The sequence below is a fragment of the Sturnus vulgaris genome, chromosome 5 (assembly GCF_052056855.1).
Source record: "Sturnus vulgaris isolate bStuVul1 chromosome 5, bStuVul1.hap1, whole genome shotgun sequence".
NCBI lineage: Eukaryota > Metazoa > Chordata > Aves > Passeriformes > Sturnidae > Sturnus > Sturnus vulgaris.
In genome coordinates, this window is record NC_142247.1 from 30,662,430 (window position 1) to 30,682,909 (window position 20,480).

Sequence of the window (20,480 nt, forward strand, 5' to 3'; positions counted from 1 at the left end):
AATGGTCCCCTCGCAGTCAGTGAAGCTGGGCTTGGGGCATCTTGGAAGTGCCATGGCTTCCACTGCAGGAAGGCTTCTGTTCTTTGAATGCCTCTGGTTTTCAGACTTAATTGGACCCACCCAAGGGCTGATTTTTTCCAGAAGCACCGAATGTCTCAGTACCTCTTGCTGATAGTAGATGGTGTGATGAGAGACCAGCATGTTTGATACTCCAGCTGTATCAGCTAGGGGAGCACAGCTTCCTTTAAGCTTTTTTTCACAGGTTTGCAGTGATTTGATTTGATTTGATTTTGTGGCTGTGCAAACTTTAGGATGAGATTTCAAATAGGAGGAGTTGATTTTGGATGTGAACTTGGGTGTCTGTGCCTCAATTTCCTCATGTGAGGGAGCTGTGATCTTCCTTGCTCAGGAGATAAAACTGTTGTAGATGTTAATATTTTGGTCGAAGATGCAAGTGGACCATAAGATCTCATGAAGCTGATTCTTTGTGGAGGTCTCTTTGGAAGATCTTTTTCCCATTAAGCTAATAATATCTCATCCAGAAGATGTGGGTTAAGCTGGGTGATCCCAAAAGTCCCAGAGAAAGGGAAGCTGTGAGCTTTCTATACATCTTCGCTTTTCCAGTAGGGAAGCTTTCAACACAAGTGAATTTTTATCTCCAGGCATGTTTTTGAAAGCCTTTCCCACAACCCACATTCCTGGCATGCATCTATGAGTGAAAGAATTAGAGAAATGAAGTCTGGAAATGAAACTGGGTGGTATGTCATCAGTCTTCTGAGTTCCCTTCTCCTCCCTCTGCCAGTTGTGTTCATTCTCCTGCCCCTTAGCCAAGCTGGGGACCCAGACAACATGACTTATCTGTTTGCTTGGGTTGATAAAAACAGCCCCTTATGAACCAACTTCCTTGCAAAATGAACCATCTTTCTCTCCTTCCCGTGCACAACTTGGACCACACAAAAATGTTTCCACAGACTTCAGAGCTGCCTGAGAGAGACATCCCCTGCAAAGGTACAAGAACATAACTTGGAAACCGTCCATCAGAGCACATTTGATTGCCCCCATGGAGGTGGGAAATGCCAGCCACTGTGGCACCACTGCCCTTCTGATAGAGGAGGGAAAGAGATGGAGTCTGAGGCTGGACTTGTTCCCTGTGCTCTTGATCTGCTCAACTGCTTGATGCAGACTTCCTCTCTCACTGCTGCCCCTAGCCTTGAAGAAAGGTGTGGGATTTCCCCCCACATTTTAGTTCTTCAGCTTTGTCCTTCCTCCTCCTTTCCCCTCACATCCCAAGGAAGAAAAATTGCACCCTACAGCTGAAGAGGGGTGATTGTGGAGAGCCTACTGGATGCTGATGGCCTCTAATGTCTTGCCCTCTGATTTAGATCATGGATGCTACTTCTGTACTTCCCATAGGTGCTCTGGATGATGCACTGTGAGTGAGTTGAGGCAGGAGGGATGACAGAACATTAACCTCCAGTCCTTTGTTCCTTCCCATTTTACTTGATCTGAATGTGACGCCTTCGATGCTTTCTCTAGAGGAGCCATCTTACTCTGGGTAACATCTTAGGCAGGAGCTTAGTGCTCCTGGGCACTTTTTCCTTGTGCTCATCCTTGCTTTGGCTTCTCCTGTATCTCCTGGACAATTCTGTCCTGTACACACCCTTTGGATCCACAGACCTGCTTACCCAGTTTCTTGCTTACCTCAGTGTTTGGCTGAGGTAAGTACAATTTGTTCTTTCAGTCCTCCTCTGTTAGGAAGCTGGCTGGCTTTCAGAGCTCAGGGATCAGTTGGGTGTAGGTTGCAGCATTCTGCTAAGAGGCCAGGCAACACTTCTTGACTAAAGGGGAAGCCAGTCCTATTCAGGAATTTCTGTACTGGCAGGTGGAGGACTGAGCATCTCCATTAGGAGGTGGTGGAAGCTTCTTTTCAGTTGTATTCTGAGCCCTGGTCTGAAAATCCACCCCATAGCCCTCTAAGGCAGGGGCCATTCCCCCCTAGGCTTAATGAAGGGAGGAAATCAAAACAGAAACAGGGCTTAATCACAACTGCCATGAGGAACCACAACCAGGGCCCAGATGAGGTCAGAGAACACAGTTTAAATCAGGTCACTGCTTGAGATTTATTGTGTGGAGTTTTTCTTTTTTCTTTACTCTCGCACTGAAATCTTTCCCCAGAGGCTATTCAAGGAAATAAATAGCCAGTGGAAACGGACAATAGCTTGCTGTGGAGTACAAATTATATGAAGCAGTAGGAAATAATAGCAGAGTAAGCAGCTGCTACTCCGAGAAAGAATGCATGGTTGGTCTTTGCAGCTCCCTTTGCCTTAAGCAGACACTGATGCCTGGTCCAAGGCACAGGCTCCCTTAGTGCCTGGAGTGCAATATGGGACAGGCACCTTATCCGTGCTGCAGTGTCATTCTCCAGTGCCACTTCTTTGGTGCCTAGTTAGCACCAAGCCCTCCATGAAGGTGCTAAAGGGATTTCTCCCCTCTTCTTGCAGAGCTTGGGTTGATGTGGAGACAGTGGCACGTGAATCCATGCACCCAGCATGGCTGCTTTGCCTTCCTCTATCTTCTTCATGCCTTCTGGATTGAGCATAATCTCTGGTGGTGACCTGTGTCAATCCTGCAGGGGACTGTTCATAGTTCACATTGTCTAGAGAGAATGTGTTGGCTACCCTCTCCTCTGAGCCCCTTGCAGCCCTTCCTCAGAGTACTGAGAGAGAGGGTGGGGATGATTTTGGTGTGCTGGTATGGATTCTGGGGTCTGTCTCTGCCACAAAAGGCCCTGAGAATCCTCTAACCGCTGAGTCTGCCTTGGGTGAGAAGTGGAGAAGTCTGCGGTTTTCCTCAGGGCTTCACACCTAGCTGGCTTATCTCCTGCCCAAATAAACAAAATAAAGACTGCTGCCAGCAAAGATGCTGCTGAGGATCTTGACAGCCTGCTGGGGAGGATGGCATTCAGTCTGTTCAAAACAGCTGTGTGGGTGCCCTGTGGTGGAGGTAGCAGCTCTAGGCTATGGTACATCAGGTACTGCTGTCTGGAGGCACCCCAAGGGTCCTGAGATCCCATTGAGATCACCTCAGGACTAGCAGAAAGGCTGGGAAAGATTGTTGACCCCAAAATCTACCATGTGGGACCTCTGCAAATAGAGCTGCTGCATCTTGTGGGATGAAAGCACTTTGCAGGGGACCTGCTCTGCCATCCTTCTGGCTGAAAGCCAACGTGCTAGCATTAGGCTCTTCCCTTCTTAAAATATGTTTGGGGTTATTTTGTTTTCTCCATGCAAAATTGCACGTCTGCCTGCTCCCTGTTGGAAGCTTGCCCTGCCCTTGGGTCGCATATGGCCCCCACCCTCACACCAAGTGACTCCTTTTTGAGTCTTTGCTGTCCCTCTGGGAATGCAGCAAATTCTCCTCTGGTCACAGTGGTGTGAACATGGGTGTCCCATACCAGTACAAGCCAACTTGCCCTCTAGCAGTGGTAAAAATCTTGGGGGCCCTGGAGGGGTACTCCCAATTAGGTATCCTATTATAGGATCATCTCTCTGGGGAGTGCAGGATTCCTGGATCCTTTGCACCAGTGGCTGCCAGCTTCCACAGCTATTGTTTATGTTTTCCTTACTGCACAGATCCTCCACCTCTTTTGCAGATGCTCTTTAGCCGGATTTCCTCTTTCTTTGGGATTTACATTCCCATGCTATCATTGTTTCCCCAGGCTTTCTGCTTTGCAGTGTCAGCAGGGGAAGTATCAACCTGCCCCTGTCACCCTCCTTTCATCATCTCAGTTGCCACCTCCAACTGCAGTGGAGAATTTTGGCTCTTCTGGGGTCCCTAAAGTGTCATCTCCTTCTGATGTGGGGAGCACATACCCCTGCATAAGGGAGAGCATCTGCACAGGGCTGGTGTCTGACCATATGGAGGCTCAGCTCTGCAGACGAAGGAAGTCGCCAGTGCTGGCAGAATTGCTGTCTGGCTTCCCACTATTGTTCCCATTGGCAAATAAAAGGGGGGTGAACGCCCCTGCTGAGCATTGTAGGAGGGGGTAAATGTTATCTTGATAAAATCTCATGGCCCCTCTCTGAGCAGCTCATGCTCTTTCCTGCTTAGCTCTCTCTCTGCATATTCTCACATCCGTGGTACTTGTGGCTCTGCACTCAACTCTCTCCACGGGTAGTTTTACTCATCTGTTTGAGAGAATTGCAGAATGGGTCAGGTTGGAAGGGCCCACAAGGGGTTATCTGGCCCAACCTCCCTGCTCTAGCAGGATCATCCCAGTGCACATTGCACAGGATTGCACACTGATGGTTCTGGAATATCTCCAGTGAGGGACACTCCACAACCTCTCTGAGCAATCTGTTTCACTGTGTGGTCACTGCACTTCCTCATGTTCTGGTGAAACTTCCTGCGTATCAGTTTCTACCCATTGCCTCTTGTCCTATTGCTTGGCACCACTGAGAAGAGCCTGGCTCCATCCTTCTGACACCCTCCCTTCAGATACTGATAGACATTTGTGAGGTCCCTCCTCAGTTATCTCTTTTCAAGGCTGAGCAGGCCCAACTCCTTTCTCCTAAGAGAGATTCTCCAGTCCCTTCATCATCTCTGTAGCCTTCTGCTGGACCAGCTCCAGGAGCTCCATGTCTCCCTTGTACTATTGAGGAGCCCAGAACTGGACACAGTAAGAGACATATGCTGCTCTCCCTCTCAGGCAGCTGTAAGGAAAGAGTTAGTAATTTGCAGTATATGCCTTAAACAAGGGCTTAGTGCTGAACTTGTTGCAGAAAAAAGTCATGAGTACATATGCACAACCCATGAAGGAAGCAAGGTTTTGGTTTTGCCTTTGCAGTTCAGGTCAAAGTTCAACTGTGGTGTGCTAGATAAGAAGTGAACTCCTGTGCAAGTGCAAGAAGTGGGGTCACAAATAGGACACTTGGGTTTTGAGGTACTTTTCTCACACAGCCCCCAGAACAGACCCCTAGTGCCCATCAAATGAAGATCTGACTATGCATGATGGCAGAACCATGCCTATTGCCTCGTGTGCTAATGAGGAACTGAAATACACGTCTGCCTCTGCTTTTTACCCAAATAAGGGACTGCATAAGAATTACTCAGGAAATAAAATGAACTGGGTGCAATCCCACCATCAAGAAGCCCAAGACACAGAAGGACCAACAGGACGCTGCTGGATCCATGGAGGTGACTACCTTCTACTTGCCCTATTCCTTCTTCTCCCCTCTCTCTTTCTCTCTCCCTTTCTCTTTTCCGTATAAGATTAATTTTGTAAAATAAAGTCGGCATTGTTGAATGGGCATTTAGTCTCCTTTGCACCTTGATTGGAGCAGAAGACTTCAACAGCTAATCATAACATTTTAACTGGCATCACCATTTTCTGACCCAATGTGCGTTTAACAGTTCTGAACTTTTACGGTTCTTCCCACTTGGTGGGAGATTGACCCTCTAAGGGAGATTGACCAGGCTTGTACTGTTATTTTTTCTGTCCCTCTGTGGGTGCCAGCTTTCTCCTGCCTAGTGTGTCCAGGTTGTCTCCCTCTGAGGAGACCGAAGGAAAAAGGGTCACCAAGGGTGGCCAGTGTAAAGCTCAAGTTTTACTCTCTACTGGAGAAGTTTGGTAGTTGCCTCTCTCCTCCAGGGTTGGAATGGGTGTAAACTAATTGTAATTTACTAATTGTTGATAATGTACAGGCAATAGCTGATCACAATACTAGTTTGCAGGTCAAATGAAAAATGGGATGAGGAAAAGGTAAGTTGCCCATTAAAGGTAAGAAGATAAGTTATTTGTGCAGTATTGGAAGTTTATCCTGTGTGCAAAAGGAAATCTAAAGCTTCCTGACACCTGAAAAGGGTTGCAGGTGTAAAATCTATGACTTTGAAGTCAGAAAATGAGGTTCTTAGAACAGCATTGGCTTTTGAGAAAGAGACACAGGAGAAATTGTAAAAACTAGTAGATATATTTTTAAATAAAAATGAGCAAGTAGAAAAACTTCTGTCTGCAGCTGAAAGATGAGAAAAATAGATGCATAAAAATCTAGGCAAATTACTTGATAAAATCGCACATGAATCATCCTCTAATTCAGTCCAGCACATCTATAGGGTTGTATATTGTGGGGATCCTGAAACATGGAAGAGGGACATGTGGTACAATCATGATGATTTCTAGGCAGACTTTGACCCTTCCCCAAAAGCAGTAAACGTTCAGCCTTTAATTGAAACTGAAACTGCAGGGGAGGGGTGGTGGAGAAACCCACACTACTGTTCCCCACAGAGTAAGATACATTGCTGGAAGAGCAGTCTAGATGTTCAGGGAAATACAAAACTGAATGCAAGTTTCCCTTATGGGCAGAGATCAGATCTTGCTGAGTGAGGAAGAGGCAGAAAGATTCTGGTAGCATAGAGTATTTTTAACTACTACCCCAGGTAACCATAACTACTCATCGACTACCTGAGCTGCGGACTTGGCTGGGGGGCAGAGACCCACAGGACACAGGAAAGCCTACTGCTGTTTAAAACTCCAGGTTTCTCAGGTCTGGCAGCCTCTATGCAAAAGGCAGCATGTATTTAAGCAATTATGAAAGACATCAATTAAGGTGATTCCTGATGGTAGCTCCTGTCAGTCCAGCCAGATTAACTTCTCCCCTTCATGGCCTTCCAGGTAGGCTGAAAATGTTTGTATTAAATGCCAAAGATCACATACAAATGGATGGCAACATGAATATTACTGCAGCAGTGGCACAACCACTTATAGACCAAATTCACAAACCTACCTGGTATGAATTCGCCCAGGAAATAGGGAATTACGGGTGCCATATGAGATGGGTTGGAGCAACATCTGGGAAGCCACCTGAATCCCCCTGGTGAGTCTGTCAAATTAATACCAGCACAGCAAAGCCAAAATCTAAACCAAGACTTGATTAGATTAACAATATCCACTGCTGCAGATATTGATAGTGTGATTACAGAACTAAAGTTTTCTGGGCTACTCTTGGGAAGTGAAAGGTAGTTCTGGAAAAATCCATCAAATTATTGTCAGATGGATAATGCCCTCCTGTTAACCCAATGTGCACTGGTTAGACAGAAACTGAGCGTTCGTTTTTATGGTTTTTTCCAGGTTATGGGCACCCTGCATATTAGAAACTGCACCTAGAGCTAAGGGTTCTCCTATTCCAACTTTGAACATCCACAGGGGTTTCTAGCTTTTGTGTGCACTATGTTTTGGGAGTTTTAATTTGTGTATGTATCTGTAAGTTTTGTTTACAAATTTAACCAAGTAATGAAGGTTAACAAGTATGGCATTTATAAACTGTGTTGGAAAGAGATGCCTTAGTTTAATATGTTTATACTTAATGAAAATAAGCAATTACTGCTTGTTTGCTTTTGCCTAAATCTGTAGAAGACCCCCTTCTCATGGGTATATTTACTAAGACTGGAATACCCAGGATACCCTCCAAACAGCAGATCCTTACTCCCCAGATAAAAAGCGAGTTAATGTGCAATTTAGCCAGCCATTCAATTTTCTCCAATATTTGAGAAGGGGACCCTGAGCTCTGTATTATCCTTGTGATGGCTGCAGGGGAGCAGTGTGATGTGAAGTTGGGTACATGTGTGCAGTGGACACAGCAGTGTGGTGGGAGACACCCAATGCCAGATAACACCATCCCCAGCACTGTTTCCTGCTGGTTCCATGCTCAGCCCATGGAGGTTTCACCAATGGTTTCAGCATCCTCCACAGCAAACAAATTTCCCAAGCCTGTTTCCCCCTTGCTTGTGGGAAACACCTCCAGGGAAGGAATACTTACCAGCATTCATTTCTTTCTTCAGGATGTTTTAGGGAAGGGTAGAAGCTGTCTCCCAGCTGTCTGTGCAGCAGCAGGGTGACTGCACTCAGCTGCTCTCTGTAAGGCTTGGGAGGGGCACTGTGGGACTACTGGTCTCCTGAGCCTTGACCTCCTCCTCTGTCTCCCTTTTCCACTTGACTTTTGGAGTCTTACAAATCAGGGACATTGTCTACTGACTTACATTGAAGAAGATAAGGTGATACTCCCCTGTGAGGCCAACATTCCCATATCTAAGGGTTAGGGAGGATAGGACTATTGAACCTGATGTGGTTTTGTGTGTGGCTCCTCAAGCTAACAAATTTGGATCTAAATGGGGCTTGGATGGGAGGTTGCAGGGAACTCCTACATATGAGTGCTGCAATCCACACAGCTGAATCTAGAGCCACAAGAAGGGAAGGAGCTTGGATGCCACTATGTCACTCCTGCTAAGGGCACTCCATAACTCATGCCATCTAGAGGGGATGTGTTGGTTGTCCTCTCCTCCAAAGCCCTTTGAGCCCTTCCTCACAGCACTGTGGGAAAGATGATGGAGACCATTTTTGTGTGCTAGTATGGATTTTGAAGCTGCCCCTTGCCACAAAAGGAAGGAGCTGGAAAGTTCTTTTAGGTGAGCTGTTATGCATAGGTAAGAAGTGAACATGGTCACACCTCCTTGGGAAGGTGTTTGTCCTATGTCATGTCTAAAGCAGCATCTCTAAGGGCTGTGTGTCTTTCCACTGGGAGCCCACCAAGGAGGCTGGGATTTGCTTACATTTCCCAGAATCCCTAGTGAGACATGTACATATGGAAGCTTTTTCCTTGGATCAAAGTCTTCTGGTTTAACAGCAGCCGTTGGAGCTTACAGAGGCAGGGGTCATGTTAATGTGTAAGCCACAGGGAATTTAAGGCTGTAAGGTCCTATGTGCAAAGCATTTCTGAGCTAAACTGCTGGTGTCTCCCTGCCTGGTTACTCTACCCTCTGAGGAAGATGCCTGTAAGGGCTGCTGTTCCTGTCCTCTGGCACCCAGGGCAAAGCTGAGTGAGATGGAAAGTCATAGCCACTCTCACCACTTTCATTTCTTGGGCAGCATTGACTTTCCACCAAACCCTGCACAGTGCCTCTCTGCTTTAACCTTCTTTGTATCTCTGCTGTCCTGCTTTCTTTTCCTTCTGCTGAGGTCAAGCCAGTGTTCACTTCCTCTCTCTCTGATGTCTCTTCTCTCTTGTGGGTTTCACTCTGAATGAGAAGTTCATGCAAGACCTGCAGCATGAGGGTTTTGAGAGAAGCACCAGCTGAGAGCAATATCCTGGCTGGGATGCCTCCAAGCAGCAGCACCCTCTCAGTTGCAGTGGCAACTCAGGAGGAACGGCTGAAGGAGCCCCACAGACTTTTTCTCTGTCTTAGGGAGATATTGAAATCTTAAACCTGGATATGAAGCCTGGGAACATCCTGAAGGTGAAGGGCAAAATACTTGCTGATGCACCTGAGTAAGTATAAAAAAAACACTTTGGCATGCCAGGGTTGAAGGTGAGTTGTAGAGGAAGGTGGTTTTCCAAGGTTGCCAGATACAAAATAACACATTGTTATGCCACCTGCAACACTGAGGGAGGAACTGGGTGCAGAGATGTGTGTTGGATCTTAAGTCTTCCAAGAATCTCTTCTGTCCATGCATATGACTTTCCTCATGCTCATTTACAGCTTCAGCATCAACCTTGGCTACAACTCAAGAGATCTGGCATTTCACTTCAGTCCCCGCTTCAATGAGTCTGTCATCGTCTGTAACTCCAAGTGCTCCGATCGCTGGCAGACGGAACATCGTGACCACCACCTCTCTTTCTACAGGGGCTCCACTGTCAAGGTGAGGGGTCTGTGCCAGCGTGGGGTTATGGGGTGTATGTGGTGTGTGGGGGCGTGGGGAATGTATGGTGAGGGGAAGCCCCTGGTTAGCAGATTCCTATACCGTAGTTATCCTGGTCTGACCCAATATCTCCTGCTCCCTCACAATGGCCCCTCATCTTCTGGGATTTTGGTCCTGATTGCCATTTCTGTTCCTCGTTCAAAACTGCAATGCTGGTTTTGGGAATTTTATGCAAGTCCTGTCCGTCTCAGGCTTTGTAAGTGCTTCCTGGCCCCTCCATCTGCCCAGCAGGTGAGTGTTCCTGGGGCATGTATGAAAGTAAAGGGAATCTCCAAGAAGCAGGATCTTCCTGCTGTGTACCTTATTTCCCTCCCTCCCTCCTATGTAAACACAGGCTTTAAGGCAACCCAGAGTTTGGAGCAATGTCCAAAAGCCTCTCCCTCAACTCTTCGCATTACTCCTGGATCCACACTTCCTATCTGTCCTTTCTCTCTTCCTGCCACGGATGCTGTCCTAGTTGTTGCCTCACCTTATCTGATGTCCCAAATCATTAACAGGGCTGCATTTAGGAGTAGTCCAGCTGTAGAGAGAAAGCTTGTTTCCTCAGAAAGAACTTGCTCTTGGGGAAGGGGTAGTGAGGTGATGGCTATGGGGAACATTGCCTTTAGTTTGCAATGACCAGTGATGTATACTCGTCCTGTCTGCTTGTGTGTGTTTACCAGCAAAACTCCTTTTTCTGAGTCCTAGTGAGCTGCTGAGGGCACTGGGGGATCAGGTTTATTCTGTCCAGTTCAGGGCAGAACAGCGGTGTACACATTCCATACGCTCTATGAAAACATGTAAAGACATACTTGGGTTTAGCTGCTCCGACTTTACAGTCTGAGTAACTGAAACAGCCTCGGGAGAGATCCTGCCCCCAGTCATAGTCCATATTCCTGCTTAGACCCTTGATATCAGCTGCTCATTTCCTGAATTGCCCTCACCTCAACCACCAGCACATTGCTTAAAATTACAGTGGACAGGTTTGACCCTCTTATGTAACAGGAAGACCTTCTGCCTAAATGCTGACCTCTGAATACCCTCCTTGCCCCCAATTCCTGCCCTTCTCTTTTTTTCTCCCAGTTCTTCATTGAAATGCTGTCAGACAAATTCCGTGTGAAACTGCCGGATGGTCATGAGGTGTGCTTTCCCAACCGGCACGGCTACTGCAAGATCAACTACATAAGCATCCATGGAGGCTTAAAGATGATCTCCCTCAAGCTGACCTGATGGGCACCACTTCCTAGCTCTAATAAAAAACCAAGCCAGTGGAAGACTGCTTGTTCCAGCTCCTTTGTCTTCTGTGAGAGCTCTGTGGCTCTGTGCAAGCCACTGACAAAGCCCAAGGTTCTCCCACCAAAATGGAAAGAAGCCATTGTTGGATAATGCCAGGTTCCTTCCAGGTCAGAACAGGCCGTGGGGTTGAAGGGATAGTAAGCAGGCCAAAGCAGGCTGTAGGTGGGGGTTCAGGATGAGGAGAATATATGATTACTTGGGAAACGGTTGTGTAATCTTTTTACAATGCTCCATTTCTTCCTGCAGTGGAGATTTTGGGAGGAGGGATGGTGAAATGGGAAGGAAGGCATAAATGTAAAGGAAGTGGCATATGATGTGGCTTTTGGTGCTACAAAAGTGCATAATTATAAGGTGGCATAGGGAAGACAGCACAGGTCCCCAGCCAGCATTTCTGCCACAGATAAAGGATTGTCTCCAACTTTCCCTTTTACCTCACCTCACTTATCTGTGGGCCCGTTCCAGTCACGTTAGCCATTACTGTGACATTTCCACAGCGGATCCTACTCATCCAAAACAAGGCAGGGGAGGCAGTGGGATTTGGGCTGAGTTTTGTGGCTCAGTACCTCCTTGCACAGAACTTCAGGCAAATAGTCCCAATTATTACATGCTGCTGCTCTAATTAAAAAGTATCTTGTCAGCCCAAAAGTGAGACTGATGTGTGACAGCAAACATTGGGACACTTCAGGCTGGGTGGGAGGAGAGCAGAGTACAAGAGCATCTTACAGAGAACCTGGTCCAAGGCAAGGTGGCAGTGCCTCTGCCCTCCCTCTCCACTTCCTCACTGCCCAAGATGGAAGGATTGGTGGCTGGGGCTCCAGCAGACATAGCAAGGAAGACAATAAGGTCACAGCTGCCAAGGGAACGCATCAGAGAAGTTAGTATCAAAACTGTTTTAATAAGGACAATAATAAGTGCATGGGATACAGAGGGGAGGCAGAAAGGCTAATTCCACAGATATGGGTCTTTGGTCTTGTGTTATGGTCTGGGAAACAGAGGGCAGAGGGGAGCTCATCCTGAGAGCCCAGGTCCCCACCCTGGAAGGTGCAAGGGAGAATAAGGCTGATCTTGCTGGGTGCCAGTGGCCAGACCTGGGGACTTCTTGAAGCTGGTGCCTGCCCTGGTTTGCTGCTGGTGGCTAGCATGAGGCAGCCCCTTGGGGAAGCTGAGGAACATGGGCTTGCCCTTAACCTTGGTGGCCTGGCTGCAAGTGGCACTTCCACGTGCAGTATATGCACACCCTGGAGCTCTTTATCCCACTCTGAAGAACTTCCTGGCAGAATCAGCCGGGTGGCGGGTGGGAGCAGAGTCCTGCAGCCATGGCCCAACATTTCCTCCCACTGCACACGCCCTCCTGTCCCAGAGAACAAGGGGGGTCCTGTGAGGGTCCCTCTAGTGACCTCAGCCCCCGAGCATGTTGGCTCCACAACATGGCACAAAGGCGCTTCTGTGAGGGCCATTTGCACACGGGCCAGCGTGGGGGGCAGCTCATTCCAGGGTGGCTGTGTCACCCAGGGCCACTTGGCAAGGGACATTAGCCATGGTCCACATTACCCTTGGGAAAGGGGTGTGTTGCAAAGAGGGGCGTGTGTGGGGAATGGGGAGGGGGACAAGGATGGAGACACAAACTGTGCCACCACCATGAGGATGGTGGCACAAACCGAGGGGCTCCAGAGGAGTCTCCCTTGTTCTGAGACGGGGGGAAAAGAAGGAATTTTTAGGGCCTGAACTGCAGGATTTGGTGACCTGACAACCTGCCTTTACCGCCAGTCAGCCAAGAGGTTTCTCCCCTCTCAATTGCTGAGAGGAGTGGGGGTCAGGAAGGAAGCTGTCCTAAGTGATGCCCAGCAGCAGGAGGCAAGTGGAAAGATTCCTGATTATTTCTGTGCACGCTCTCACCTCCTAAACACTGAGCACACAGCTTTTTTTTTTTGGGGGGGGGGCAGGGGAAAAGAGAAAGCTCAGCTCTGTGGGGTTTGCCTGCCCCTTGGGACCCCAGCTGACCTTCCCCTGTTGATAGATGTGCTATACTGAAGGGTCTTGCACCAGGTGGAGCTGGGGAGACCCCATCCCCTATGTGCCAGAGCTATCGGTGGGAATATCTCTGGGGAGGCATGCATGTCATTGCAGAGGATGGTTGGGGACATCAGTGGAAGGATGGAGTATGCCCCCAGACATGCTGGTGGAGCCAGGCTGCGAGTTGAGAGAGAGGGTGCTGGGGAGAATGGGATGGGTAGGAAGGACTTGGGGTTCCTTTGGCACATGGGAATGTTCCTTTCATGTCTAATGACCGTGAGGCTGGAGAAGGGGTGCTATACCTGGCTCTGCGGTGCCCACTGGCCCTCTGCAGCAGCCTGGCCCAGCCCCAGAGAGTTCCCCAGGGGATGGGCTCTCCCCCTGCCCTCCCCAGCCTGCCCAGTGCCCTCACTTGGCAAGGAGGTCACCCACTGGGTCTGCCGGTGACACTGGCACCAGCGGGTGGGACACAGGGAGGAGGGCAAAGACCCTGGCACCAGTGTCTCTGGTGGGGCCTGTGATGGGAGGCATGGCTGTTCACACCTTGACTTCATCGTCCTCTTCCTCCTCCTCATCGGCATACTCGAAGGAATTGCTGCGGCCCCCTGGGGCACCACTGTAGCTTTCCTGCAGGCTGGAGAGCTTGGTTTCCTCCTCCTCTCCTTGGTTCCAGCTGGCCTCGGGGGACTGGCTCTCCCTGGTCACTTGTGACCCCCACAAGGTGCTGCTGGGGCTCTCCCACAGGGCCTGTGTCCGGGCCTGCCGGGGACCCTCACCCTTCTCGGAGCTCCGTGGGGTGCTGGTCCCACCATAGTGGCGGGCCAGGACCTGGGTTGCTCGGTCAAATTCTCCAGCCTCAATGGTGCAGTCGTTCCAGTGGCCCTGCCACGGGGACCCTCTGGGCACTGCCCCTGGCCCCGAAGCCCAGGCAGAGTTCGCTCCAGCGCCTTCAATGGCATGTGCCTCTCCGTTGGCATGGACCGACAGACCCGGCAGTGAGCTGGCCCCCGACAGGTCGCTCTGCCTGGAGTGGTCCCAGAAGCTGGATGCTGCCTTGCCCTCTTCGTGGGATGCACAGACTGCTGGAGGGACCCTGTCCTTGGTCCCCTCTTCACACAGGTGTGGGCCATCCTCCCCCACCTCATTCCCATTGGTTTCAGAGAAGCTCATCACCTGGAGGAGCTCGCTCATCAGGGAGGGCCCCAGGTCTAGGCGGAAGGACAGCAGGGAGTCGGAGCGATCCAGTTCATCTTCCCCAGGACAGGTACTCTCCTGGGCCTTTTCCAAGCGAGGGACACGAGGGATGGTACAAAATCCGGACTCCAGCCCTGTGAGGCAGAAAGTATGGCTGGTGAGGCAAGGGAGGAAACCTGACTTACATCTGCAGGGGATAAGGTACACTGCTGCCAAAGTGGCTCAGATCACACTCCTGTCAGTGGCACTGGCCTCTAAAGGACAGGTCAGTGTCTCTGTGGATATTTCCAAAGCCCAGAGTTGCTGCAGAGGGTCTCCAGGGGGGCTCTGGGCTTGGTAAGATGGCAGTGAGGGCTGAGCCAGGCAGGTGAGACCAGGAGATGGCAGCATTGCCTCAGTCTGCCTTTCCCTCTGAGCCCGGCCACCTCCCCCAGCTGCTGCAGGCACCCCGGATCCAAACCCTGCCCTGAGACCTTCTGCTCCAGAACCCCCCTCCCTGGGGAAAAGCTGAGCACAGCCCAGTGCTGTGAGGCTGGAGAGGAGCCACACAGATGTCCTGTCCCGTCCTTTCCACAACCCTTCCCCAAAGGGCATGTTGGCTCACAGGGAGGGATGTGGACACGATGGAGAAGGGTGGACAGAACCCCTAAGGAGCAGCACATGGAGATGCAAAGGTTGGCACAGCTAGGGACAGGGTTAGAACATCTGTGTGGAGGTGGGGATGGCCATGCTGTGGGTCCCCTTGACCTCACAACCTTGGGGTGGGAATTGCTCCACTGTCCCAGCACCTTTTCGACTTCCTCAGGGAGGCTACTCAAGTGAAAGGTGTAAGGCTGAGGGTAGATGGGGGGCGTTCCCTTACAGCTACTCCACACAGGCTGCCAGCTGTGTGGGGCTACAGGAGAGGGGGATAAACAGAGAAGCCATCCCCTTGTCGCTTGGAGGGACACCCTGGGAGGAGATCCTCCAAGGGCAGGAGGAAGGACCAACGTTCAGAGCAACATTAGGATTATCTGCTTGGAGGGATTGTCAAGACCGGGCAGTCTCAAATATCCCATCTCTCCTTAAAACCCTAAGTCCCTCACTGGGGAGGAAACTGAGGCATGGAGCAATGGAGAAGGCCTGCAGAGGATGCTCAGTACTGGGCACCAGTACTCGCGCTTCACTCACCGTAGGCCTGGTGTGTTTTGGAGAAGCTGTTGGAGGCACTTTTGAAGGAGAACTTGCTGGTCAGGCCCCGTCCGCCGCTGCCTCCATCGTAGATGCCCTCATTGAGCTGCGGCAGCGAGACGGCGTTCTTGATGATGGGCGAGACTGCAGGAGGGGCGGGCGAGGCCCCCGCCTGGTCCCCACTGCCCCGTCTCCTCAGCGGCGTCCGGCGGACGTGCCGCAGCGTCCGGGCGAAGAAGTTGTTGGGTTTGGCCGTGTCAGCCCCGCCGTGGTTGCTAAGGAAGGAGGTGTCCCCAAAGACGTCCCCGCCGCGGCCCACATGCATGGTGTGCCGGAAGTCGCCCAGCGGCGGGCTGATCATGTCCGGCGTCAGCTCCGACTTCAGCCGCCGCTTACCATGGGAGCCTGACACCCAGCTGAGCACCGGCAGCTTCCCCAGGCTCATGTTGCGCCCTTCACCCTGCCTTTGAAAATGCTCCAAAAATCAGCCCTCGCCAGGCTTCCAGCACTGGGGTGGTCTGTCACATCCCCAGCCTCCCCATTGCTTCTGCTCCGATGCTCTTGGGGTAACAGTTTGTGTCACTTTGGCTTTCGGCAGGTTTCCTGCTTCCCTGCACTACGTCGTGCTCATGGAATCACCCTCACAGGGTACGTCCTCAGTGGTGAGGACAGTGCTGACACGGAGATGTCCCCAGGCGGAGTCCGGGTCACCCCACTGTTCTGTGGAGGTCACTGGAAGCTGTGTCTGATCGTGGACTTAGAGGTTAATCCACTGTCTTCTACTGCCGCTGGGTGACTGGGAGCGAGTCATGGATGGGGCAGCAGGCAAGGATGATAGCTTCGGGTGGACTGGCAGGGCAAGAGCGTCAGTCCCCTTGTTGGCCACCTAAACAAGGCAAGAGGAACAGTAAAGCCCTTGGATAGGATTTTCCCAATCCCTTTGGCACTATCCACAGAACTGCCTGAGGAGGTTAAAGGCAGTGCATGAGGCCTTTAACCAGTGGCAAGGTTGCTACTGCCTGTCCCCTTACCTGGCCCTTCTCTTGGGGAAGAAGAAAAAGGCTTTCCTCCAAAAACATGTGCTCTCCTTCCCTTTGCTGACCTACCTCAGTATGCCTTAGTTTCCCGTCTGTAAAGCAGCTTTGCCAGACCCACACCACAACACAGGTGAGGATTTCCCTCCGAGGCAGAACCTCCTCCCAGAGCAGTGCCCTGCTTGGCTGCCCCAGCTCCTGGGGAGAGAAACCTCTCCCTCCTTTTTTGCTATTCAGATGAACCCTTGAGGAGAGGGTGAGGCCTGGGGCCCATGTGCTTCTCGGGGAGGTGTGGTGGAAAGCAAAAATGCATTATTTGTATATTGCTTTGTTTGTCCTTCACTGGCTGGGTCCCCGGGTGCTGGGCAGACATGTTGGAGAAGCAGGGAATCAGCAGTGGGGGGGGGGGGAGGGGGGGGTAGCTGCTTTGCAGACAGGGGAAACTGAGGCACGGCAAGGGAGGTGATGGCCTGAGACTGGAGGAGAAGGGAAGGTGGGGTGGGTCCCTGCACTCAGGCAGGTCCCAGAGGCACTGAGGGGCAGGCAGGAAGCAGCAGCTGGATGCAGAGCAGGATGATGACCTCCCCAGTCAGTGGGGAAGGACTCTCAGATTGGCAGATCCCCTGTTGGTGTGCAAGGCAAGTGGGAGAGGGTGGGTTGGGGAAAGGAGATGATTCGGTTGTGGGACATCTCAGACTGTCAGTAGCCTGGGTAGCCAACTGGGAACGTATCCTTCCCTGGGCTCAGTTCTGTGGCTGGGGCATCAGGACAGAGCCAAGTCCCTCCAGCAGGGCTGGCTGTGGAGGACAGCAAGCCAAGAGGTGACGCAGGAGCCTCACATCTCTTGATCTCCATGTGCTGGGACCCCCACTGCTGCAGGGCTTCCCCTGCCATGTTCCCTGCCTCTCCTGCTTGTCTGTGCATTGCCTTGGAGCAGCCAGGCAGTGCCAGGATGGCAAAGGCTCTGGTGAAGGGGAGTCCTGGACATGAAATTGCTTTCCTGGCTGGCTAGATGCATTTTTGCTTTGCCCTGGCCTTGTTTGCTCACCGGGGGCCTCTCTTATCTGCCAGGGGTTAATGACTGGGGAAGAGAAAACAAACCTCCCCCAGCAGCGCCCAGCACCATTGGCTGCCTCCCCAGGGTGGCAGTGGCCGGTGGCAGCAGGGACAGAATGGTGGCAGGTTGCATTCCTCGTGGCCCCCAGCTCCCCAGCTCACGCAGCTCATGTCTTCCTCCTGCCCACAGAGGACATGCAGTGCTGCCTTGCTGCCAGAACAAACCAGGCATGTGGCAGATTTGGGGTGAGGTGACAACTGGGGAGCTATTTCCTTTCTCTGGCAGAAGCCCATCCATAGCCATTGGGTCAGGGCTCTGCTGGAGTGCAAAGGAAACTACCACAGTGGTCCCTGCCGCACAACTGGGGTCTTGGGACCACAGGGAGAGAGATGCAACCATATTTCTGAGCTGTCTCCAGGTCTCCCAGGAAAGCAAGTGACCCTGGGACAGGGGATTAGGTGAGCTACAGCACTCAAGTTTTCCCTTTCCTCTGCACATTGGAGCCCCTGAGAAACCCAAAGTGGGGACTGTCCCCTTTAGCATGTGCTGCACCAGCCAGGGCTACTCTGAGTGGGGACCCTCTTACCCCACCCCAGATCCCCCACATAACATAGCTGCCCTGCATACCCCTATAGGGGACATCACACCTTGGGATGGGATGGGGAGGCAAGGAAAAGGGGGGATGTGGAAGGAGAACATCCCCTTGTTCCCTATGTGTACAACCACTGAGTGAGGGAGTGGGGTGGAGGAAAGTGTGTCTCCTTCCTTGTCTCCTGGTCACCACAGGGAAGCAAGCCAGCAACTCCTGGCCCTGGCTCTCCTTGCCTGCTGGCAGGCAGCAAGCACTGGGAAGAGGAGGGAGGGACAGAGTGAGGGAGTGAAGCAGCTGCTGCCCAACCCTACCTGGATGGCAGGTTTCTGGCAGGCCTGTTGGGCTTTTCCTCCTTCCTCCCCTTTCTCTTCTTTCCTCTTGCCCCTGGTGTGGATCCTGCCCCTTTGAGCCCTCCCCTTCACCCAAAATGACTCCTCCTCGCCAGAGAAACTCGTGATTCTGCGGGCAAAGAGTGACCTGTGTGCTGTCCTTTCCTCCACTGGGCAAAGGTACCCCTCTGCCTGGCCATCTCTCTGTCCGGGTGCCACAGATTCCATCTGGCAGCACTCTGTGTTCACCAGTTCCCTGCACAGCAAGCACACAGCCCACCATGAACTCCCCTTCCCTGGCATACTCTCTCTCTGGCTCCCTTCTTGCCCCCTCTGGGAAGCCCCCTGCCTTCAAAGACCCACTGCCACCTCCTCCTCCCAGCCTGGCCTCTCCCATTTCCCCCCGAGTTCAGCTGGTTACCACTGGTTTTCCACTAGCTGGGAATGGCTAGAACTGTTCTGCTTGCTGGGAAGAGCGGAAACCAGAAAGGGGGGGAAAATAATCCAGATGTCTAGTTGGATAGAGCTGCTGAAATCAGCCTCTTCCCTCCCCCAAAGGGGACATACTGCAAAAGAGGGTGAGAAATTTGGGGTGGTCTCAACAGCAGGAAGAGCGGGTGGAAATGGATGTGGGTGGCCAAGAAGGTTTTCCCAGCCTTCCTGAGTGATGCAAAATCTCCCTTTCCCCGAAGGAAGGGAGGCAGAGTTCCCCTACTGGGTGACTGCTTTGGGATGAGGAAAGCCAGCAGGGACAGGCTTTTGGGGAAGGGGGAAAGGGGCTTGGCTGGCTGGGTTGGGCCTCTTTCAGCTTTCCTGGAGCAGTGCCGGGCAGTAGGCAGACGCCTAAATCTGACTCCTGTGCTGCTGGCTGCTATATATACACAAAGTGATATCTCTGTATAACAAGGATATTTTTCCAAGCAGACATGCTGGGACATCAGGGAGGCCGGAGCTATGGAGGTGGGCAGTTTCCAGCCATCCCTTCCCTGCCCACTTGTGAAAAACCGCTCCCTTTCTTCCTCCATACCCCCAAAATTGAGGTGCCGAGAGTCTGTGGAGCTTTGAGAGGTATCCAGAGCAGGTTTGGGAGAGAAGCGTCCTCCCGCCTTCCCCCATCCGTAGGACCCTCTTCTCACTCCCTTTCCTTCCCTTCCCGCCTCTCCCCCTGTCCTGTGTCCCCTCTCCTCACTCCCAGTTTCCTGTTGCATTCCTGCCTTCTGCTCCCTTTCTTTTTTACCATCCTTCCCGTCTCTATCGCCTTGCCACCCCTCCCGCTTCTCCCCTCTCCAAACATCCTCTCCCCCCTTTCCCTTCTGGTCCCAACACTCCCCTGCCCCCAGCTCTACAAACTGACGAATCAAAACTTTCAGGATTTACCTCTTTCGAACCAGGCTTATTCTTTTTTTCCCGTCCTCCAGACGAAAAGTTGCGAGACACTCTCCGCAGGGCCCTATAAGTTGTTCCAAGGGTTACTGGTGCTGTGTTCCGGAGTGGAGTGGGGCAGAAAGGGGAGGCATTGCCCCCTCCTTTTCCCACGGCTGTCCCCCCAAGGCAAGCTCTCCCAGGCTGACGCCCTGATGCCACGGGAGAGAGGGAGCGAAGCTGGCGGGGAGGGGACGTGGGAAGGAGGAGGGCGGGCTGCAGCACTGCTGAGCCAATCCTCGACTCGGCAAGGAGACCAGAGAAAATGAGATTTATTCCAACTATCCAGGATAGAAAACTTCAGGAACTTCTCTGTCGCTCCCCTCCTCCTCCCCGCTTCCCCAGTGCCATTTCCCGTCTGCCGGCATTGGCCGCCTCCCGCTCCCGGGTGCCTGCTTCCATGGGTTTGGGGGGAAGGGAGAAGGCCAGGTTGTTGCCTAACTTGGAGAGAGGAGCCTGGCTGCAGGGCAAAGGAAAGGGCTTTGAACCCTGTGTGTGTGTGACCCCCTCGGGTATCACATAGGGTCCCCTGATCCCATGTTGGATAGGAAGTTCCCAGTGGTGTAATGCTTCCAGTCAGGACTGGGGTCTGTGGATTGCTCATACCAGGACCTGTGGGTAGCATTGGTTTGGGCATTAGCAG

At 51.8% G+C, this 20,480-nt stretch overlaps 2 protein-coding genes across 3 annotated transcripts; one reads left to right on the plus strand and one right to left on the minus strand.

Annotated features, from left to right (window-relative positions):
* Nucleotides 1-1,849: 1,849 nt before the first annotated feature.
* LGALS2 (galectin 2) lies at nt 1,850-11,004 on the plus strand. 2 transcript variants are annotated; one of them, XM_088165325.1, is made up of 4 exons: nt 1,850-5,196; nt 9,082-9,320; nt 9,532-9,691; nt 10,814-11,004. In XM_088165325.1, exons 2-4 carry the CDS (start codon nt 9,265-9,267, stop codon nt 10,958-10,960), a joined length of 363 nt encoding a protein of 120 aa, XP_088021451.1. In that variant the 5' UTR covers nt 1,850-5,196; nt 9,082-9,264; the 3' UTR covers nt 10,961-11,004. The 2 variants fall into 2 exon arrangements, with proteins under 2 accessions (XP_088021451.1, XP_014740766.2); XM_014885280.2 differs by having other exon boundaries at nt 9,238-9,320.
* An 897-nt stretch (nt 11,005-11,901) lies between these two features.
* On the minus strand, nt 11,902-20,084 carry CDC42EP1 (CDC42 effector protein 1). Its single transcript, XM_014885278.2, has 3 exons — nt 19,793-20,084; nt 15,404-16,289; nt 11,902-14,367 (listed from the first exon to the last, which is right to left on the minus strand). The coding sequence occupies exons 2-3, from the start codon at nt 15,846-15,848 to the stop codon at nt 13,577-13,579; spliced, it is 1,236 nt and encodes a 411-aa protein (XP_014740764.1). The 5' UTR covers nt 15,849-16,289; nt 19,793-20,084; the 3' UTR covers nt 11,902-13,576.
* Between the last annotated feature and the right edge of the window lie 396 nt (nt 20,085-20,480).